The 24,968-nt window shown below is 38.1% G+C and overlaps 1 protein-coding gene across 2 annotated transcripts in view; it reads left to right on the forward strand.

Moving 5' to 3' along the window:
- The window catches only part of LOC124721499, a 176,436-nt gene that overhangs the window by 20,455 nt on the left and 131,013 nt on the right, over nt 1-24,968 (forward strand). For both annotated transcript variants that reach the window (XM_047246511.1, XM_047246510.1), the window contains one exon: nt 11,092-11,140. In XM_047246511.1, coding sequence (XP_047102467.1) covers nt 11,134-11,140 — 7 coding nt within the window. In that variant the 5' untranslated portion in view covers nt 11,092-11,133. The remainder of the gene's footprint in view (nt 1-11,091; nt 11,141-24,968) is intronic.

The raw sequence follows: 24,968 nt of genomic DNA on the forward strand, positions 1-24,968 counted from the left end.
GAACTGATTCCATTAATTGAGCTGTTGGTTTAAGGAATAAATACATTGGGAAGCAGTGGTTAACCTCCCTAGCTCCCTAAACAGGCCTCTGCATGATGTTCTGGAGTTCACAGCACAAATAATAATTATTACATGTTTTTGTACCCAGAAAACTTAAGCTTGGCTTACGAGTAACCCCCTCCCCCCTCCCCCCCCCCCAAAAAAAAACACCCTCATATGACATTATGGAATGGAAGTAAGCACAGCATGTCAGCTTTTTTATGTCCCCCATGCCTGACAACATTTGTTCTGTGGTGTGCTCCTCCCAGTTGAATTTGTCGTCAAGCTGTAATCCCAAGAATTTAACATTGTCCACTTCTTCAATCTCTCTGTCATCATATTTTGGGCGCATACTGGTGGGGAAACCTCTTCCAATTCTGATTTGCGTTAAGTGTTTTTTTTTTTTTTTTTTCAAATTTTAGTGACACACAGTTGGCTAGGGACCATTTATCAATGTCCATGAAAATTCCATTAACTCATCTTTCTAAGACTCCACTTCATTTACTATTTATTGCAATGTTTGTAGCATCTGCAAACAAAACGAACTTGGCATCCGGTAATGTTGCTGATGAAAGGTTACTGAGATACACAGGAAAAAGCACTGACTCTCAAGATGGAACCTGTGGGATGGCACATTTAATTAGTTCCCAGTTGGTTGATGCGTGGTAGCTTCATTTATGTCTCTTACCTTATGACACCTTTTGTTTTCTGTCAGACATATAGGAATTGAACCCTTTTGCAACATCTCCAGTTACACTGTAATACTCTAATTTACTGAAAAGGATATTGTGATTTACTCAGTCATGTGCATTTGACAGATCACAAAGCATACCAGTAGCCTGTAATTTATTGTATAATGAATTAAGAACATTTTCACTGTATGTTTAGATAACCTTCTCAGTATCAGAACTATTTAGAAATCCAAACTGAGACTTGGACAATTTATTATTTGGGTTAGATAGAGCAGCAATCAGTCGTGGAATTAAGTTGCTTTAATATGACATTTATAGTCACAACGCAGATCAGATTTTGACCTGTGTCAGCTCATTATCAATGCAGTGCGGAATTGTTGCAGTTGTTCATGCTCAAGTGAATGCTTACACAGTTCAACCCCATGGAGGGCAACCTCATGAATATATTATTTGTTGGCGGGTGGTTAAGAAGCTGACTGTATATTACCTTTTCGAAAAGTTTTGAGAATTCTGGCAAACGTGAAATTGGACAGAAATTTGACACCATTCATTTATCTCCTTTCTTGAACAAAGGCAAAATTCCATCATCTTTCAACCACTCAGGAAATGTCCCACTGATAAACAGCTGGTTAAACAGATAGCTTAATATGTTACCAAACTCAGAAGCACACTCTTTAATAAACTTCGTTGATATTTTATCGTGGCCACTAGAATTTTTTTAATATTAAATTTTTTATGATGGGCATTACTTCTGCTTGGGTAGTGAGGGTCATATTTATGTTAGTCAAGTTATGTGTACTGTATGGTCTGAGGTCCTCCATTACACCATCTACTGAACCTGACAACACCATTTTTTCAGTAACAGTTATGAAATGTTTGTTAAAAGTTTTGCAGCATTGCACACATCCGTTACAAATCTATCATTTACTCTTTGATGCTATTTGCCCCTTTTCATGTCTGGTTCCACCAATCGCCTCCTTCGCTATATGCCATATTGTCATTATTTTGTTATCCAATATGATTATCTTTTTCTTGTAATGCATTTGTTTTGATGTCCATATTAATATCGTAAATATTTTGCAGTATGTCTTGTAATGTGCTATAGCATCAACATCAGAGCTGTTTCTGACTTACACATGCAGTTTTCTTTTTCTTTTACACAATATCTTTATTCATTGAGTAATCCATGGTTTCTTTGTAAACTTTAGTCTAATCTGGGTTATTTTTTGGGGAGAAAACAGTGTTCAAATAAGATATGTAATTTTTAATGAAAGTGTTGTATATTTCATTCATGCCATTAGCACTGTATACATCACTCCAGTTCATATCTCTTAGGAGTGTCATAAAATAATCAATTTTTTGCTTACCGAACAGCCTCTTGAATTCAGATTTAATATATTTTATATCCTGTTCAGTATTAACAATTAACAAAAGGAACTGCATGTTATGGTGTGATTTTGTTATATAACTTCATTCATTAGACCTCTCTATAAAGGTATGTGGCTGTTTGTCAGCAAGTAGTTACCCTGTGACTTTTCATTCTTTCCCGACGGATCTGTTGCAAATGCACTTCTCGGATTTGCCGCCGGATCGTGTTGTGTAGCTCGCACAGTATTTCATTGATGCAACTGCTCGACGTTGTCAGTTGATGGTAGCTGCTGCTGTCGCTGCCGCAGTCACACCTTGCAGCAGTGACAGCAACAGCTACCACCACCTGATGATGTCTAGCAGTTGCATCAATGAAATATTGTGCGAGTTGCACAATACGATCCGTCGGCAAACCCAAGAAGCGTATTTGCAAGTAGTTACCCTAGTTGGGAAGTTTTCAGTAGGAATTAACTCAAATTATAGTGTTACTGACTGTATTAGATTCTACCTGAAAGAGTTTTTAAGAAAATCTACATTAAAGTCACCAGCAACCACTGTTTCTTTGACCAGTTGATTTTCAAGGTGATTTATGAACAGATTAAAATTACCTGCAGGTGCTCAATATACACTTGCTATTACAAATCATTTGTTATTAAATTCTACTTCTGTTGCGGATGAGGTTGGTGATAGTGCCTGAGAACAGACACAAAGTCAATATTGGTATGTCATGATGCTGATGCAATCTTTACCAGGTCATGCTGTATAATGTACCCAGGACCTCTATGTCAAAGCAGTTACCTGGCCCATCTGCTATAATCATGATGTCTTCCTTGGTGAAGCCTGTGCAAAGTGGCCCTAAATCCTCATGTCACCTGCTCCAGACCAGCACTAGGTTAAAAAAAATTGTGACCTGGTATTCAGATTCAGGTTCATCCTGGAAAAGTTGGCTGACATCTGTAACATGAGAACTACCTAAAAACAAAACTTTCTTTCTCCTTACTGCCTTCTCTACATTTTTAGTTCTTAATTTGTTGCTGAAAATTTGTCGTTCCCTGTCTACACTTGCATCTGCTTGAGGCTCTTGAGTTACTAACTGAAGTCACAAGTCAAACTCATTTTTTCACATTCACCACAGCTACAGATGTAGCTGTAAGCCTGTTCCTCCTGTTGCATGTTTCCACTTCCCACCTCTATTTATCCTTCTTGTGAGCTTATTCATCAGACCATCATTGCTAAACAAGATATTTGCAACAACAGAATCACATGCTTCAAAAGCAGGATAGATCATAGATGTGCTTATTAGTTTAATTGTGTTCCCAAAAACTTATAAAATTTGAGTTACACATAACTAACTGCAGCCAAAAAAATATCACTTTTTACTTTAAAAACTTCCTAGTAACTATAAATTTGAGCTGGAAGCACTTCTCAACTGAACTGTTCAACAATAACAAACAGGAACTGAACCTGCATAAGCCAACATAGAAACATTTGTACAGTCTGATTCATATAAACACTTTCATATTATAATCACATTCAGCCAGAGAATACATGTTGATTAGAAATCGAGAAGTTCAGTATGACTCAGTAGTACAATGAGTTGTAACGGTTATTCCACCCAATAGAAAGACAATTTTGAAGTGAATTATGCTATGGTTGTGTAATGCAGCAAAAGGTAAGCAGTTAAAGTTACTGCTGATGAGTAAAATACTTTGATTTTATTGAAAGTATTTCAGTAGTATACTGTTAACTATTTTCATATAACAATGAGCAATGATAGTGGAATAATGAATTTGGATAAACTACTATGTCAAGAATTTATAACTGAATGATACCTCACTTCAGTGGAAGAGAGTTTAGTGTACTGACTAAAGTTGGTTAGTTTGTTGAGGTTTTGCCTTCATGTTGCATAGGTATTCTTGTTGCTTTTAAAGTTCTTGGGCATATCATAACATGTTGTTGTAGAAACTACATATTATTTCAATTAAGCAGATGCTTTTCATCTTCAGCAATAGACAGCTGCTGTAGCACCTGAGGATGAACAGTTGCCTCTTTAATATATTGTGTAGTTTCTACAATAACATTTGCTGCTATACCCGAGAACCTTGTAAGCAGTTATTATGCCAAGGGAAACTTAAAGGAACACAATATTCTTACTGTTCATTCATAATTTTCCCATTTGAATTAAAGCAATATAATTGCTTTTGCACATTAGTGGCTATAGATATAGAATCCATCACCACTGTAGCTATTTTTAAGACTCAGTGGAATGACAACAAGTACACCAGACAATTTTAGATGATAACAGACACGTTGTACTGCTACTTCTCGGCACAGTTTCTGAGCATCAGTGTCATAGTGTTCTACGCCCAACTCCTGTCCGTATATTAATTACAGATTATGTACAAAGTATTTTTTAAAGATTTTACAGGGAAATAACTAATCTGTTTTAGTTTAAATAATTCTTATAGTGAGTGGCAGCATATAGATGTGCACTTTCTGTTAGACTTTGGACCGAGTGAGGTGGTACAGTGATTAGCACACTGTACTCATATTAGGGATGATGATGGTTCAAATCCACATCCAGCCATCCTGATTTAGGTTTTCTGTGGTTTCCCTAAATCGCTTCAGGAAATGCTGGGATGGTTCCTGTGAAAGTGCATGGCTGACTTCCTTCCCCATCCTTCCCTAACCTGATGGGACAGCTGTTTGGTCCCCTCCCCCAAATCAACAGACTGACCTTAGACTTTGGAATCACACATGCTGCTGGTTAACGCATGGACCCATTGTATTTTCCGTACAGCTAAAATGGACCTGCTGTATGTGGCTCAGTTGGCATTTCATGATGCTTACACATGTGCAAAAATCTTTCTTCATGGCAAAATGTATACCTCGGTAACTTCCGTGTTTTACAGAAATGACAAGTATTCCATTTCCTAAAGACCCAGTGAAGGAATACCAAAAAAGGATGAATAAGGGGAAAAAAGTCATGTAGTCACAATTTTTTGTACAGTGGTAGGAGGGAGTGTCATGAACAACATACTAAAAACCCTGAGTGGTGGGGTGTGAGCATTGAAAGGTGGGGAGGGAGGAGGGGACAAGTGTTTAAACTACATTAAATTTTCTACAACAAAAAGTCCTATACATTTTTTCTCTAGAACTAATAGTTTCCATGTTGCAGAGGATGGAAAAATACATATTATTAAAAATAGTGCTTTAATGGTATAAAATTAATGTTTGCTATTAAATCAAGTGAGTTAAGAACAAATATTAAACATGTGTACCACATCTAAATGCAGTAGACTGTATTCAGGGAAAAAATTGTGTTCTGAGGACATAACAGGGTAGAGGGATAGGAGAGTAGAAGCACAAGGGAGGGCAGGCTGCCAGATTGTGGTCATTCAACTCCTTCCTTCATAGGTCTGCAGACAGAAGAGCAAGGAAGTGATTCCCCACTCTGTCTACACCACAACATCACACGAAACAACTACACAATGTTTCACGAAGTTACACCTACTCTCTGTAGCACACCTTACGAATCAGTGGCAATGCAATGCATGGGCATGTTCGGGGGTGTTTCATTTCCATTAAGTGCATTAACGCTACATGCAATGCCCAGTATGAATTACTAATGATACTAATGCAAGAAACTCTTATGGACCAAATCTATGCAAAGTTCTACACCCTGCTAGAGGGAAAAGTGATTCTTAGTCATCTGGTACATCAGCTGTAGAATTCTTCCGGGAAAGGCAAATTCCCACCCACCACAAGCACTGCTCACTTTTCATTTTGCAGACAAAATATACTCCCCAGCATTTTCTGTCAATCTCCTTTATGTGAGATGGTGAAGACAACTACACTAAGCTTGTGTTTATGTAATAGTTATTTTCAGCTCATTAAATGAGTGCTTACTTGCACTTCTTAAGTCAACTATCATGTGAAAATGTCAAACAGATGAAGCTGTCAACTGTCTATCATACTGAATAGCCTGTTACAAGTGTAATATGCTGTCAATAAATGTACAACAATGTCAATTTAATTGTTTCCGCTATCACTGGCTAGAATACTTTTCACAGCACGAGGGGTGTCAAACGTACTGCCTCAGCCTCAGCTCTCCCAACATCTGAAGAGGCCCAGAGGCTTAAACTGCCTCGTCTCTGATGGAAGTAGGTCACCTAGATGCTGTTGAATTTTATGTATCTCAGTATTAGTCAAGCAATGTGTTGCAGCCATTTCTATTCTAGACTTGAACATAATCAGTCCCATTACTTCAGACATATTCGCATCTGCCTTGGAAGGTATACAGTGGATGTGTGATAACTGGCTCTACTCAGGGCAGCCCACTCTACAAGTGACAGCAATTCCTAAGCGGAAGAGATTTATCTAGTCTGCCAGTAGCACAGTTAGTGGTGAGAGAAGTGCAGTATCTTCCTGGTCAGTCATTAAGTCACCACCAAGTCACTACAACCCAATTGCATAGTTTCATGATATGTTGTCAACAACAGATAGCAACAAGTTGCTACATTTACCAGTTCAGTCCCTTTCCCACCAACACTGTATAGATCACTGACAACATGACACAAATTATACACTTTTCCATTTTCTTTTGAAATGTCTGCAATGATCTAGTGTCTGATAATTTTAGTGTAACATTTTATCGCCTTCTTTTGGCAGCTGTTTTGAAACTAATGTATATTGATGTAATGTCTAGTGCTTGCTCCATTCCAATTAGCATTTCTTATGGTCAGAGGTCTGCATGGATAAGTGAAATGCTATCAAAATCAGCATGTCCCTTATTCCCATTTGAAACTATACAAAAGAATTGCAAGGATAGTTGTATATAGGTTTTGAGGACACTGTCAATCCCAGCCTGGCACAAATTTTCAGCTTTCCCCATTGTTTTCAGTCAGTCCCTGCTTGCAGCCAATGTCTGTAATTCCTTCATGTCTTAACCTTACATCTCTTTTCTAGCTGTTTTTAAGATTGTTTGCTGTTTCAATTGAAAATGCTCATTTGCGTTTGTGGGTGTATTTAATTGACCAGCAAGGTAATTTCAGTTTTAATGACAAATCTTTTTACATTAAAACTGTCCAGGATGTCTACTTCATGTAGAGTTTCCAGGTCTCTATAATGAGGCTGCAAAAGTGCTACAATATTTTGATTGACATATTTGTGTGAAAAAAGTGTGAAATTGTTGTGTCTGTCCATATGCTGGCAGTTCATACCAGACAAAAATTATATTATGTCTTCATCGTGCCAAAAATAATTAAGTAACACTGAAAATTTGTTTTGTTTGTGATCTATGATGTTGAAAAATGTGGAATATAAAACAAGTCATATGCGGTGTGACAGCACTGCTATTTAAATGCAGAGTATTTGCTGCAGTTTTCCCCTCTTCCCCCCCCCCCCCCCCCCCCCCCCCCCCTTGGGCTCAGACAGCATGGTGTGGCAGGAGATAAAATGTGCAGTGAAGCCGAGTGCTTTGGCTTTCCGGCTTGGGAATGGCCCACGGGCAAAAATCTTGGCTACCCATGCAATATGTACTCACATTGCTTCAGATGGAATGAAATGTTGTCTGTATTTCTAATTTCATTGACACACACTCCCAATAATATTAACGTTGCTACATGCTTTATTTGGTCACTACAGAATTATAAAGCAGTAATTGAGGATAGCACAAATTAATCCTAGCAGTTAGCTATTGTAGTGGCCTGCCACATTTTTGGGAACATGCACCATAGATTTCATGAAAATGTCTTTGAAACATAAATCAAAAGTTTCAGATAAAGGGATTGTAGCTAAAAATTAAGGACAGGAGCAGATGTTTTCTGAACCTACAGTATGAAATTTGTCAGCTGACATTTACTTTCTTTGCCGCTTCATGCATATAAATATGTGGACCACATGTAATGTTATAATATTTACACTGTTCTTAAAGTTTTATCCCAAAGGTGTGTAATACTGCAAATATCTGCATCTGTGCACATATTTCTGTGGATAGCTAGCAGATCCCATCTTGTGGTTTAATGTAATTGTCCTGTTGTTGTGCCATTGGTTTTTGTAAAGATTTCGGTTCTTCATATGCACCCAAGGTATTTGTAATATGCTATGAGGTGACAGAAGTCATGCAATACCTCCTAGTAATGTGTCAGATCCTGACATAGTGCAGCAACTCGATATGGCATGGGGTCAACAAGTCCTCGGAAGTCCCCGGCAGAAATATTGAGGCACGCTGCCTCTATAGCCATCCATAATTTCGAAAGTGTTGCCAGTGAAGGATTTTGAACGTGAACTGACCTCTCGATTATGTCCCATAAATGTTTGATGGGTGTCCAAATAATTCCCTTGAATTGTTCAGTATGTTTTCAAACCAATCACGAACAATTGTGGTCTGGTGACATGATGCATTGTCATCATTAAAAATTCCATCATTGTTTGGGAACATGAAGTCCATGAATGGCTGCAAATGGTTTCCAGGTAGCTGAACACAACCATTTCCAGTTAATGATAAATTCAGTTCTACCAGAGGACCCAGCCCATTTTATGTGAACATAGCCCACACCATTACGGAGCTATCACCAGATTTCACAGTGCCTTGTTGATAAGTTGGAGCTATGGCTCTATGGGATCTGCACCACACTTGAATCCTACCATCAGCTCTTACCAACTGAAATTTGGACTCGTCTGACCAGGCCACAATTTTCGTCATCTAGGGTCCAACCGATATGGGCACGAACCCAGGAGAGGCACTGCAGGCATTTGTGTCAGTCGTCTGCTGCACTGTCCTAACGGATACATTCATTGCGTGCCCCACATTGATCTTTGGAGTTATTTCACGCACTGTTGCTTGTCTGTTAGCACTGACAACTCTATGCAATCGCTGCTTCTCTTGATCATTAAGTGAAGGCCGCCAGCCACTGTGTTGTCCGTGGTGAGAGATAATGCCTAAAATTTGGTATTCTCTGTACATTCTTGACATTGAGACTTGGAATATCGAATTCCCAAATGATTTTAAAAATGGGATATCTCGTGCATCTAGCTCGAACTGCCATCCCGCATTCAAAGACTGTTAATTCCCATCGTGCAGCCACAATCGGGTCAGAAACCTTTTCACGTGACTCACCTGAATACAAATGACAGCTCTGTGAATGTACTCCCATTTAATACCTCGTGTATGTGATACTGCCGCTATCTGTATATGTACATATCACTGTCCCGTGACTTTGTTAACTTCTGTGTAAATAATTGGACACAGTGGTCTAAAAATGCATTTACAGTATGTGAGGGGGAGGAATAGGCATATATTTGTGTAACACAAGCATGCTGTGTTGGAACAGTGAATGGGACACACTTTTATGAGCTACTTGAATAGTGAATTGGGAAATAGTAACTTGTAATCATTAGTGCTTTGCAGCCAAACAGTGTGGTTATGTTTGTGTGAACAGTTGGTGTTGTGTCTATTTCTATACGGTTTTATCCTGCCTTTCATTTTAGTGATCAGTAGGGCATCCTGTATTTACTTTGAGATCTCTAATTAAGAAAGTTATAGACACTGAGAGTGAAGATACTGTATACAAGAGTCGAGTACACTGATGAGCCAAAACATTACAACTACTGTGCGCCAAGACATTTAATGCAGTCTGGTGGAAGTGCAAGCATATGACACAGTAAATAAGTATATTAGCTGAGCAGAGATGAATGGGAAATCATTCTAGCAACAATACTAGCTGCAAGTGGGAAAATCCAGTGACATAAGTGACTTCGACAAAGGACAGATTGTCGTGACCTCGCAGCTGGGAACGAGCATCTCAGAAATAGTGAAGCAATTCATTGCTACTATCTACGGAAAGCAGTTGAAGGGCAGTGGAACCGGGAATAGACAACGAGGTGTTAAATCTCCGTGCCTCATCAAAAAAGTTGAAATCTGAAGGATAGTTGGCAATTTGTGGCAAATCTGGTGATAGAGCACACTGCTGGTTCGAGCACATGTATTTGTGAGCACAGTGTTCATTATTGAACTTGGGATTCTGTAGCAGATGAAATATACGTGTTCCCACGTCGACCCGATGACGACGTCAGTTACAATTGCAACGGGCGAGAGATCATCGAGATAGTACTGTGTGTCGATGGACACGTGTCACTTGGTCATTACAGTTCTTGCTACACTATGTCAGTAGTTATGTCCATATACTCTGTCATCCAGGCGAGAGTCTGCTTGAAATGTGCACTGATGGAGGCCAGTGGGAAGGGGGGAGAGCTTTACATTATGTGGGATGTTGAAGGCACCGTCGACTACATGAACATATTGTAGACCACCTGCATCCCATTTTGTTTGATATCTTCCCTAACTATGATAGCATCTTCCAGCATAACAGCTCTCCCTGTCACACGGCCAGAACTGGCATACATTGATTTGAGGAGAATGCGTGTTAAATCGCGTCGATTTCTTGGCTGCCAAATTCACCTAATGAAACACGTCCCAGATGCTATCGGGCACCAGCTCTGTGCCCACAAACCACTGGAGTGTAATTTACAGGAACTGCACGACCTGTTCGTAGACCTTTGGTGCCACATACTTCTCAAAATCTACCTAGGACTTTCCGAATCCGTGCCACATTTAATAGCTGCTGCATAGCGTTCCGTAGATTAATTGTCACACTATTGAAGAGGTGTTCGTAATGTTTTGGGTCTTCATTGTGTATGTAATTGTTTATCGAACATATTTGGTGAGGTTCTTCCTAGATAAATTTCTCACATGTAAGGTTGTTGCCCACATCTGAGCCTCCTGGAAAATGTAGGAACCAGATTTTACAGTCTATGTGACCCTTGCGTACAGTCTTTGCTTGCTAAAATTAGAGTCATCATTTATTTGTTGGAATGTTTGCTAGTTTTATGATTATTTAAAATGCAGCAGCTTTCTTTGTTTCCAGTTGAGTAGTGTTTTTATAAAAAATTTACTTCAAACTTTGTTTGATAAAGTTCTTCTAATTTACAGGTGATGGCAGAATTTTAAGCTTCGTGGCAGATCATTTCTGATATGATGGGTACGTAGATCACCTCTTTGTTCAAATACTTGAAGTATTTAACTAGTTTTTCGCAAAGTCTTAGCAAAATTTGAATGCTAATAATATTTGTGTCAAAAGAGATGCATTTACTTACCTTGGGAGTAAATAGGAAGTACGAAATCAATGCAGACAGGTGTATTCAAATGTACAAATGTGGTTAGTCTCGTATCGCTTTTCACATTTTTAATATATTGCTTAAGGGGATCTGGGCATCGTGGTCTTTATTTTTTTGCTATTATTTTAAAATATAGCAACACAGAGACTTCAGTATATACTGACAGTAGACTCTAACCAAATAATTAGTATATTGTCTTCGATATGACAAAAATTTAAATATTGTGGAGTCCATAATGAAGTGAAAATTGATTTTTGTCTTACACTCTGAATTATGTAGGGTCTTGGGATGGAATAACAACAATATTATGAAAAGGATAGATTGCTACACACCATATAGAGAGACGGTGCATTGCAGAGGGGCAGACTGCTATAAATTTTAAGCTTTGGGCCAAAAGGCCTTCTTCTGAAATAGAAAATACACACACACACACACACACACACACACACACACACACACACACACACACACACTCTACGGCTGTGGCTGGACTGCAGACAGTAACTGCACTTGATGATAGCAGCATTCTGATGTAGGTAGTGGAGGTAAGGAGAGGGCATGGGGTGGGGAGGGGATGGAAGCAGGATAGGGGTGAGGGAAGGTATAGTGCTGCTTGTGTGAGCATGCATGAACATAGTGGGGACAGGATATGTCTGCTAGGTGCAGCTGGTGCCATCTCCCTCTACAGTAACATCCCCGATGCCCAGTGCCTTGCTGCTATTGAATACTTTCCAGTACCCAATTGACTCCAAACCTACAATGTCCTTCCTGGTCACCATGACCAACTATATCCTCACCCACAATTACTTCTCCTTTGAAGGATTTGAGTACAAACAAATCCATGGTACAGAAATGGGTGCCCACATGACCCCATCCTATGTCAACCTATTATGGGCCATCTAGAGGAATTCTTCCTAACCACCCAGAATGCCAAACCCCTCACCTGGTTCAGATTCACTGATATCTGTGTGTTCTGAACTGAGGGTGAAGACACCCCATCAACATTCCTCCAAAACTCAACATCTTCGCCTCCATTACTTTAACTGGTCCTCCTCAACCCAACGAGTCACCTTCCTCAATGTTGACCTCCACCTCAAGGATGGCTACATCAGTATCTCTGTTCTCATCAAACCCACCAACCCCGAGCAATACCTCCACTTTGACAGCTACCACCCATTCCATACTAAGAAGTTCCTTCCATATGACCTAGCCACCGTGTTCATCACATCTGCAGTGACGAACAGTGCTTCTCCAAATAAACCGAGGCTCTCACTGAGGACTTCACAGGCCAAAATTACCATCCCAAACTTGTACAGAAACAGATCTCCCATGTCATGTGACCCCAGTCACCTACCACCTACCGCCTCCCATCTCCAACATACCTTCCGTCCAGCCACAAAGGAACAATCCACTCATCACTCAGTACCACCCAGGTCTGGAGCGACTGAATCACATTCTCTGTCAGGGTTGTGATTACCTTTCATTGTGTCCTGAAATGAGGAATATCCTACCCAGTATCCTTCCCACCCCTTCCACAGTAGCATTCATCAGCCTATCTTAATCCTTCATACAAACACTAGCTTTTCTGAATTGAGCAGGTGAGAACTCTCCCTGCAATACATCTTGCATTTCCTAAACTCCCTTGCCTCAACCTTCGCTAGTCGCTGTCCTCCACCTGCCTATAGAATTGCCTCATCCCACTTGGCACTACACAGCCTTTTATTCAAGCATTGCACCCACCAGTCTTTTTCCCCTTCTGGGTATTTCTCTTTTTTTCTCTGCCCCCCCCCCCCCCCCCCGCCCCCAACCTCCTGACTGCACTACCTGCCCTACCCTGTTTCCACCACATCCCTGCAGGCTCACACAAGTAGCACTATACGTTCCCACACACGTACTCTGCTATCGGTCCCTGTTCAATGCCACTTCCTTAACCCCACCACGTACAGAGATTGCTGGTACTGTCTGACACAGTTGCTCTCTGCAGTCTGGCCACAGCGGCTGCATGATGGTCGTGCGTGTGTAAGCTGTGTGAATGTGTGTGTGTTTTCTGTTTTTGAAGCAGGGCTTATGGCCAAAAGCTTAAATATGTAGCAGTCTGCCTGTTGTACCTGTCTGCAACTCAGTGTCTCCTCTATATGGTGAGTCCTTTTCGTAATATTGTTGTTATTCTGAATTCTTTGTAATTTTTATTTTGGATACACTGTGGTTCCTCACGATTCAAAATAAAAGGTCAGAACAAATTTTAGTCTTTTAATTATTAACTCATTAAACAATAAAGCAGGAACATTTACTACTAATTTCTTGTTTTGTGTATTTAAAAAAAAATTAGAAACTAATTTTTTTCTCCTAATAATGTAAGGACGTATGAGATGCTCCAGCTTAAAATATTTAATACATTATTAAATTATCTGGTTCATTATGTGGGCACACACTGCATTATTATTCATGCTTTTTGTAAATATTAGATGAGCTAATGATACCTAAGTATGCAAAAACATTGATTACAGGAAACTGAAACTAAAGGTTTGCATTGCTTTTCTTCTCAGTAATAACATGTCAGAACACTCCAGCTCCATAATCTACTTGATTCTGTGTATCCTTTTCATCATCTTCAGTTTTCTCTCTTTTCTTCATTATTCTGGCTCCTTTGTTGGTTTTCAGCAGCTTTTTCACCTACAGCAGCAGGTTCCCTGGCGTTATGTAGAAGCCAATCTTTCATATTGTCCCTAGTTTTAATGCCTAGTCTGCTCCTGGTTTTTAATCTGCTTGTTACTCCATCATTAAAACATATTATGGCATCCATCCTACCAATACCAATACAATGCCTCTCTACTGCCAGGAATTGTAAAATGCACCAACAATATCAATAGATTGACAAATATTTACAGTACTGTTTCACAGTATATTTATTCTCTCATGAAGTTTGTTCTAAATAATACACTACAGTTCTAAGGCACAATGAGGTACATAATTACAATACCAGAAGGAAAAATGACATTCAGTACACCACGTTAAGGTTGTTTTTAGCACAAAAAGGGGTGCACAATGCTGCTCCAAAAATTTTTGATCACTTACCCAGTGATATAAAATGTCTGACAAACAGCAAAGTAAAATTTGATAACAAACTGAGAAAGTTTCTTGTTGGCCACTCCTTCCATTCCATAGAGGAATTTTCTCTGTATAGATGCTTCACTGATTTCAATTAGGGCACTATGCAACTGATTATAATACCTCTCAAATTTGACAAGTGGTGGTAATAAATCCACCCAGAGCACAGAATATCTGGGCTGCTTTTCTTCACTTCTTAATACACCTCACAGAATAAGTGAGGCGAATATTCACTTCACAATACTTTGAGCACAGTACAGATATCATTGTCTTTTCATAATGTTACATACTTGGCATTCCATTACATTTTTTCTAGATAGGCCTCTTCTGTTACTTATGTCCTCACTAAATATAAAGGATTTTTCGCTATTACAGTATTTACATTTAGCAACAGACAAAAGTAATTTTGAAATCTTGCACTTACTAATTAAAATATTACCATTATTCTCAATTTTTACAATGCCAATGTCTTTTTCACTTTCTGTAAAATGTTTCAACTTGTGTTTTGAAGCACTGCCTGACAAACTTTGAGGCATAACCTCACTTCACTGCAGCATAATGATTTCTTCATTTTTGTTACAATACCCAACAACACATTTGTATTGATTAACTTAAAATTTACAACTGCAATTAAGCATCTTAGTTTGTGTCATTTTGTGATGAAAAATCATTTAAGTTCACCTGAAATGGTCACAACAACAAGTTTACCACACAAACACCTGCAAAAAACCTAAATAAACCGAAGTAAACAACTTATATTATCAGAAAGACAAATTACTCCCAGTACAGTCAGTTTGTTCTTAAAATGAGTTACTATGGAAGTATTGGCAGCAAAACTAAATAACAATGTTTTGTGTTTGACAGTAGTATGACAGCTAGGCATTTAAAAAATACACACTGCATCTGCTTTAGAAAGGCATTTAAACACGAAAATGATGATGTAATATACATGAAATATATATTTTTAGAATCGGAAACAATCACAGAATTTTATTAAATAAACCCAAATTTCCATTTTTTTAAAAATTATTATTATTATTTCTCTTTCCTGTCTCAGATGTTATCTCTGGTTAAAAATGGAAAGTGACGCGCACCTTGATCAAGCGTCACTTCCTTTTAACTGTACGGTATATGTTATATTGCATTTAGGAACTTTCGGGTAATTGAACATGTATCAATAATTACGGATTTCTGTAGTTGTATATATAAGTTTGGATGTAGCTGTATTGCATTGATGTACTGGTGAATATTGTGTGGTATGACTCCTGTAGCTGATAGTATAATTGATATAATGTCAACTTTATCCTGATGCCACGTGTCCTTCACTTCCTCAGCTAGTTGGATGTATTTTTCAATTTTTTCTCCTGTTTTCTTTTGTATATTTGTTTTATTGGGTATGGATATTTCGATTAGTTGTGTTAATTTCTTCTTTTTAATGGGGAGTATGATGTCAGGTTTGTTATGTGGTGTTGTTTTATCTGTTATAATGGTTCTGTTCCAGTATAATTTGTATTCATCATTCTCCAGTACATTTTGTGGTGCATACTTGTATGTGGGAACATGTTGTTTTATAAGTTTATGTTATAAGGCAAGCTGTTGATGTATTATTTTTGCTACAATGTCATGTCTTCTGGGGTATTCTGTATTTGCTAGTATTGTACACCCACGTGTGATGTGATCTACTGTTTCTATTTGTTGTTTGCAAAGTCTGCATTTATCTGTTGTGGTATTGGGATCTTTAATAATATGCTTGCTGTAATATCTGATGTTTATTGTTTGATCCTGTATTGCAGTCATGAATACTTCTGTTTCACTGTATATATTGCCTTTTCTTAGCCATGTGTTGGATGCGTCTTGATCGATATGTGGCTGTGTTAGATGATACGGGTGCTTGCCATGTAGTGTTTTCTTTTTCCAATTTACTTTCTTCATATCTGTTGATGTTATGTGATCTAAAGGGTTGTAGAAGTGGTTATGAAATTGCAGTGGTGTAGCCGATGTATTTATATGAGTGATTGTTTTGTGTATTTTGCTAGTTTCTGCTCGTTCTAGAAAGAATTTTCTTAAATTGTCTGCCTGTCCATAATGTAGGTTTTTTATGTCGATAAATCCCCTTCCTCCTTCCTTTCTGCTTAATGTGAATCTTTCAGTTGCTGAATGTATGTGATGTATTCTATATTTGTGGCATTGTGATCATGTAAGTGTATTGAGTGCTTCTAGGTCTGTGTTACTCCATTTCACTACTCCAAATGAGTAGGCCAATATTGGTATAGCATAAGTATTTATAGCTTTTGTCTTGTTTCTTGCTGTCAATTCTGTTTTCAGTATTTTTGTTAGTCTTTGTCTATATTTTTCTTTTAGTTCTTCTTTAATATTTGTATTATCTATTCCTATTTTTTGTCTGTATCCTAGATATTTATAGGCATCTGTTTTTTCCATCGCTTCTATGCAGTTGCTGTGGCTATCCAATATGTAATCTTCCTTTTTAGTGTGTTTTCCCTTGACTATGCTATTTTTCTTACATTTGTCTGTTCCAAAAGCCATATTTATATCATTGCTGAATACTTCTATTATCTTTAGTAATTGGTTGAGTTGTTGATTTGTTGCTGCCAGTAGTTTTAGATCATCCATGTATAGCAAATGTGTGATTTTGTGCGGGTATGTTCCAGTAATATTTTATCCATAATTTGTATTATTTAGCATGTTGGATAGTGGGTTCAGAGCAAGGCAGAACCAGAAAGGACTTAATGAGTCTCCTTGGTATATTCCATGCTTAATCTGTATTGGCTGTGATGTGATATTATTTGAATTTTTTTGGATATTAAGTGTGGTTTTCCAATTTTTCATTACTATGTTTAGGAACTGTATCAATTTAGGATCTACTTTGTATATTTCCAATATTTGTAGTAACCATGAGTGGGGTACACTATCAAAAGCTTTTTTGTAATCAATGTATGCGTAGTGTAGCGACCTTTGTTTGGTTTTAGCTTGATATGTCACCTCTGCATCTATTATCAGTTGCTCTTTACATCCACGTGCTCCTTTGCAACAGCCTTTTTGTTCTTCATTTATAATTTTGTTCTGTGTTGTATGTGTCATTAATTTCTGTGTAATGACTGAAATTAAATTTTTTTATATTGTTGACAGGCATGTTATGGGGCGATATTTAGCTGGGTTTGCTGTGTCTGCTTGATATTTAGGTTTCAGATAAGTTATTCCATGTGTAAATGTATCAGGGGATATGTATGGGTCTGCAATGTAACTGTTAAATAATTTAGTTAGATGTGAATGTGTTGAGGTGAACTTCTTTAGCCAGAAATTTGCTATTTTATCTTTTCCAGGGGCATTCCAATTGTGAGTAGAATTAATTGCTTGAGTGACTTCATGTTGCAAAATTATCACTTCAGGCATTTGTGGTATCATCTTGTACGTATCTGTTTCTGCTTGTATCCACCGTGCATGCCTGTTATGTTGTACTGGGTTTGACCATATGTTGCTCCAGAAGTGTTCCATGTCTGTTATGTTTGGTGGATTGTCTATTTTAACGTGTGTGTTATCTATTGTGTAGTAAAATTTCTTTTGGTTTGTGTTGAATATTTGGTTTTGTTTCCTTCTATTTTCACTTTTTTTGTATCTTCTAAGTCGTTTGGCCAATGCTTGTAATTTCTGCTTCTTTTCATCTAATTGCTCTATCGCTTCTTGTTGTGAGATTTTACCTAACCTTTTTCGTTTTTTTTTCTGACATTTCATTTCTTATAAATTGTGTTAGCTGTCTGATGTCTTTTCTCAGCTTTTCTATTCTGATCTGTAGCCTGTGTTGCCATGCTGGTTTTGTGGGTTTCTTCTGTGTGTTGGTTGGTTCTGATCTCTGCCTAGTGTGTATATTTAGTGTAGTGAGTGCTCCTATATAAACCAGTAGTTGTAACTCTTCCATAGTTGTTTTTTCAGTTATTTTGTTGTGTATGATTGTGTTGATAGTTTTTATTGTTGTCTCGACTTGTGGGTTATTTGGCGGTCTATGCAAGAATGGTCTAATGTCTGTATTTGTGTCTTTGTATTCTATATATGTCAGCTGAAATTTTTCTTCTATATCTAACATGTGTGTTACTTCGAGTTCTATTTGTGCTTGTTCTGGTGGCTGTCTTAAGATTTCGTTTTCCTCTGATTGTTTAATTGATGCGTGTTGTTCTTTGTTTGTTTGCTTTGGGATGTTTGAGTCCATTACTGATTTTCTTCTTCTTCTGATTGCACATTATTTTGTTTCAGTATTTGTTGTACTTGTTGTTTGATGTTTTCTAATTCTGACTGGGATATCCTGTTATTTTTGATTATTACATGGATCTGATCAGCTAGTCGTTGTTCTGTTAAAAATTTTAATTCTGGGTATCTGATAATAAATGTTGTGTATACTTGTGATCTGTATCCAGTTGTGTTGGTTCCTAGGTTTGTTGCTTGGTAATAACAGAACATGAGGTGTCGATTAACTTCATCTGACCATCTCATCCTCTGTCTTTGTTTTCCTTCTAGGGTGGTTGCAGGAAGCATATCCTGCAAAACACCTCTATTTGGATTTAAATCATTTTCCAGTTGGCTAGCAGTGTCGTTACCATTGTGGGCGGGCATAGGGTTCAAACGTCGTCCCCGACCATGACGGCGCTTGTCCGAGGCTTCTTTAGTTCTGTCCTGAACCAACTAATCACACTAAAAGGAGGGTTAGCCCTATTAGTGGTTTGTTCTTTTCGTTGCCTTTTACGACTGGCAGAACATACCGGAGACCTATTCTTTTCCCGGGCCTCCACGGGCTTTATTATTATTATTATTATTATTATTATTATTATTATTATTATTATTATTTGTAATATGCTCATGGCGTCCAGGTCCCCCTTAATTGTGAGAAAAAGATATGGAAACTGCACAGGTTGAATGCCTTCATTTCCTTTAGCATTTGCGTGTAGTCGTGGTATTTGGTATAGGTTTCTTCCAGTATTTTCCCATGTAAGTTCCATGGGACCTTTGAACTATTTTAGGTTGTAAATTGCTGCGTACAAAATGTAGTTGACATATTAAAATTGTTTTTAAGACTGGAAGAAGAGCCATATCTCTTGCGAGTCCTGGATAAATACTGTTCAGTGTTTACGATGTGGCTGATGACGGGCTTCACTAGACACTATGGCTGCGTGCTATGCAGAGTTATAACTTAAAATTTCTCTTTTGTACGTGCTTTAAGAAGTCAGTTACAGTCACGTTTTAAGATTACATTACATAAGAGTTATTTTCATTTTAAAACTAGATAGACATACATAGATCAAGTGGCAGATTTAGCTATACCTTGTCTGTATTTTTTTCTTGTCTGCACTAAGAGTTTCATTCACAAAAAATCAGCAAGTGATTTTGTTCACATATTGTTCAAAAAATGGCGTTTGCTCCAGAGAGCAAAGACTGTGAAATTGGATTTTACTATTGATGTAATTAAAGCATATTGTGTTCTGGTGCTCGAAGACACATTTACTGTGAAATTATTTGAATCCGCCTCAAACTTGGATGAAAGAAGAAGAAATGAATTAACAATAAGAAACAGATTTGCTGTAACTGATTATTTTTTAAGTGAGGCTGGTAAAAATTCCTTGGTAGGGCACCAGAATCTGAGGTCTTACAGAAAGTAGAATACGATTTCGCATATGAATTTCCATTTACATGTACAATTTTTTTTAATTTCATTGTTCCACCTTGCTTATTACTTTTGGTAATTGTATCTGTAAATATTTCTGAAACATAATAAAACAAACTAATTGGCCGTGTCCTCACACTGTCTAGCAATCCATTTTAAAGCAGTGCTTTCTAAACATGGTTTGTTGTATGTTCTATTTTTATTGACATATCACTAGTTCCAATAACATAATTGTCCAAGGCTATAATGTGGTGTAATTCCTGTGATGCAAAGGAATCAATCCCTTTATTGTCACGAATGTGGGAACAGTATCCTTTGTCACACTTTGTAAGAAATTATAATGGGTGCTGCCACAGATGCATTCGTGCTGTCTTGTTACTTGTCATCTGTTCGTATCGATCCAGCAGAAACACAAATGTTGCACAGATAAACACTGTGTCGCATGACCGTTACTGCAACTTGTCAAATTGCATATCGTATTGTCTCTATGGGAACCGTGCCTACAAGTCACATACAACCCATGTGGAGGGAGATCATCCTTGATACTCACAAAGCTAGTGGCTCATTGGTTAAAGAACTCGATCCCATGTAGGAGGAAGAGGATTCAAACTCTCATTTAGCCCTCTAGATTTGGTTTTTTAACAGTTTTTCTAAATTGTGTAAGGCAAATACTGAGATGGTTCCTTTGGAAAGGGCATGGCTGTTTTCATTTCCAATTTTTGTCTAACTTATATGACTTTGTTGTTGAAGAGAGATTAATATTACTCATCTCTTTGATACCAAAACCAAATTTTAGTGTATTATTGCAATAAATATTATTATGGAGTGTTCTGCTTAAGAGGTTGAGACATATCATCTCTTTGGGCTCTTACATGTGGTCCTTTGCTCAACCCTAATAAAGTCTTCTTGCTTTCCAGACTACTTCCATATGCTAAATACAGGGTGTTTCAAAAATGACCGGTATATTTGAAACGGCAATAAAAACTAAACGAGCAGCGATAGAAATACATCGTTTGTTGCAATATGCTTGGGACAACAGTACATTTTCAGGCAGACAAACTTTCGAAATTACAGTAGTTACAATTTTCAACAACAGATGGCGCTGCGGTCTGGGAAACACTATAGTACGATATTTTCCACATATCCACCATGCGTAGCAATAATATGGCGTAGTCTCTGAATGAAATTACCCGAAACCTTTGACAACGTGTCTGGCGGAATGGCTTCACATGCAGATGAGATATACTGCTTCAGCTGTTCAATTGTTTCTGGATTCTGGCGGTACACCTGGTCTTTCAAGTGTCCCCACAGAAAGAAGTCACAGGGGTTCATGTCTGGCGAATAGGGAGGCCAATCCACGCCGCCTCCTGTATGTTTCGGATAGCCCAAAGCAATCACGCGATCATCGAAATATTCATTCAGGAAATTAAAGACGTCGGCCGTGCGATGTGGCTGGGCACCATCTTGCATAAACCACGACGTGTTCGCAGTGTCGTCTAAGGCAGTTTGTACCGCCACAAATTCACGAAGAATGTCCAGATAACGTGATGCAGTAATTGTTTCGGATCTGAAAAATGGGCCAATGATTCCCTTGGAAGAAATGGCGGCCCAGACCAGTACTTTTTGAGGATGCAGGGACGATGGGACTGCAACATGGGGTTTTCCGGTTCCCCATATGCGCCAGTTCTGTTTATTGACGAAGCTGTCCAGGTAAAAATAAGCTTCGTCAGTAAACCAAATGCTGCCCACATGCATATCGCCGTCATCAATCCTGTGCACTATATCGTTAGCGAATGTGTCTCGTGCAGCAATGGTAGCGGCGCTGAGGGGTTGCCGTGTTTGAATTTTGTATGGATAGAGGTGTAAACTCTGGCGCATGAGACGATACGTGGACGTTGGCGTCATTTGGACCGCAGCTGCAACACGGCGAACGGAAACCCGAGGCCGCTGTTGGATCACCTGCTGCACTAGCTGCGCGTTGCCCTCTGTGGTTGCCGTACGCGGTCGCCCTACCTTTCCAGCACGTTCATCCGTCACGTTCCCAGTCCGTTGAAATTTTTCAAACAGATCCTTTATTGTATCACTTTTCGGTCCTTTGGTTACATTAAACCTCCGTTGAAAACTTCGTCTTGTTGCAGCAACACTGTGTTCTAGGCAGTGGAATTCCAACACCAGAAAAATCCTCTGTTCTAAGGAATAAACCATGTTGTCTACAGCACACTTGCACGTTGTGAACAGCACACGCTTACAGCAGAAAGACGACGTACAGAATGGCGCACCCACAGACTGCGTTGTCTTCTATATCTTTCACATCACTTGCAGCGCCATCTGTTGTTGAAAATTGTAACTACTGTAATTTCGAAAGTTTGTCCGCCTGAAAATGTACTGTTGTCCCAAGCATATTACAACAAACGGTGTATTTCTATCGCTGCTCGTTTAGTTTTTATTGCCGTTTCAAATATACCGGTCATTTTTGAAACACCCTGTATATACTGACTGTCTAATGCTGTTAGTACACATTGCACAGGTGTGTGGTGATTTATTGTGAATATCAGATTATGATTTGGCCAAGTTTACAGGTTGGCAAGCTTGTCATCCTTCAGTCATTTCTCGTCCTTTTGAATATATTTTATTTTGTGCTTTTTCCTGCAAGATTTAGGATTTGAGGATGGAATAATTGGTGCAGTAGGGCTGTAGTGTATTTTTTTATACTGTAATTGCACAAAACCATCAAGAATGAACTTCAGATAATATGAATGTAATTACTTCTCAACTTCTCCTACTTTTGGCACAGCTATTGAAGCTATATGAAGAAAAAGTAAACAACTGCAGATATTTCTTTAATAGCAATTCTATAGTCTTCTTGGATCTGAAACAAAATACGTGCAGTCACGAATACACAGTGTAAGAGAGAGGCTTGTTGTAGTGCTGTTATTTCAGACCCACTATTGTCAGTGCGATAAGAAAATCTTACATGGTTAAAAATAAATTTCTTTGGGTCCTGGAATTTTGTTTGCAGATATAGTAGAGCTGGTACAGCAGGTAGTGAAAGTCAGTATTGGGAGGATTTGGGAGGAGGGGATAAATTTGATCAAATATCTGGAAAATCTGAAGAAATAAACATGTGAGCTTCTGAGTAGTGAGATTGAAAATAAAATCTACCTTTTTTACTGAAGCAAAGTAATTATGTGTTTGAGTTAAGGACTGATCAAAGAGGCACACAAAGGAAGTAAAATAATTTGGCATTAGTACACAGGGTTAATATGAAAATCTAATTGAAAATGAAAATTTACTATATCATAGAGATTGTACAGTTCAGTGTTCTTTTAAAAATGTGAGGAATGTAAAGTTATTGTTCCTTATCCAACAAAAGAGAAGTTTTATAGTAAATATTGAATTTAGAAGGAAGGTCAGTGTTGACCGTAATATTGATGGTTTATTGACAGCAAAATCAATTTTCAATCACATAGTGATCATCTTCAGTGCTGTGGTGTACAAATTAAACTCATAAGCACAGGTGTCAAGTTATTATCAGTAAAAAGCTAAGAAACGATCACAATAAAACAATAAAAATCGATTTTGCTTTCAATAAACCATCAATATTACGACCAACACTGACCTTCCTTCTAATTTTAAATATATGGTCGTTGTGGACGCAGCACTCTATGGAGTCACCAATCAAATATTGAATTGAATAGAGAAATTGCCTACAGTGTATCTCAGTCTATTTGGTTTGTGCTTTGTCAGGGGGAAAAATATGTTGGTATAAATTTCCTGGGCTCCATGTTAAGTGCACTGAAAGGCTCCTCTTTGCCAGACTGACTCAGCATCAAGCCCAACAGTTTTTATACTAGTAATCCTGTGATGTTGTATAGTTTTGTTGTCTCTTCCAGGTACAAATTTAAATCAGCATGGCCTCATTAAGAATGTGATGTGAATCACTTACCCATATATTTAATGTTACAGATTTACTCCTTCGTAAAGCATTTCAAAAATGAAGTGACGAATGGAGATTTATGGTGGTTATCTTCTTTTTAATAACAGAAAATTCAAACATGTAACTTAATTTAGTCATCAGCATCAGTTATCAGTCTTGTTAAGTCTGTTCCATCTTAAAGAATTGCAGAATTGGGCTTTCCGTCTTTTCTGTGGTCTTCCAGTACTACAATTCATTATGATTCAACTATTTTATCAGATTTACTGCAATTTCTTCCATGTACTCTTTATACCCTATGTGGATTTTGTATCTTCATTTCAGATGTGATCAATTCTGGTAGCTTACCACTATCATTTCCTCATTTCCCTGTTCAATTTGCGAATGGTACATGGGAAGAATGATGGTTGATAAACCCCCTTATCAACTCCAGTTTCTCCAGTTTTTCTCATTTTACGACACGCATGTGGGGAGAAGTAACATAACACCCAACTCCTCTTGAAATGTACGCTTGCGGAATTCCAACAGTAAGCCTCTCTGTTGTAGCATTGCCGCGGGAGTTTGTTGAGCACCTCCGTAACACTCACACGCTTACTAAATGATCGTATGACAATGTACTGCTCTCTATTGGATCTTCTCCATCCCTACTATTAATCCAATCTGGTAAGGTGCTCAGGATGATGAGTAGTACTCAATTATCAGTTTTGTAAGTGTTTTGCAAGCCACTTCTTTTGTGTATTAACTATTCTTCCAATTAATCTCAACATGACATCATTTTTTCCTGTAATTCATTTTATGTGTTCTTTCCATTTTAGGTCATTCAAGACAGTTACTCCTACGTATTTTACGGTAGTTACTGTTTCCAGTGGTTTGTCGCCAGTAGTGCAATCGAACAGTAGTGGATTTCTTCACCTTTTAATATGCGAGACATTACATTTATTCACATTAAAGCTTAATTGGCAGTCACTGCACCAATCATTAA

The sequence above is a fragment of the Schistocerca piceifrons genome, chromosome X, assembly GCF_021461385.2.
Source record: "Schistocerca piceifrons isolate TAMUIC-IGC-003096 chromosome X, iqSchPice1.1, whole genome shotgun sequence".
Lineage (NCBI taxonomy): Eukaryota > Metazoa > Arthropoda > Insecta > Orthoptera > Acrididae > Schistocerca > Schistocerca piceifrons.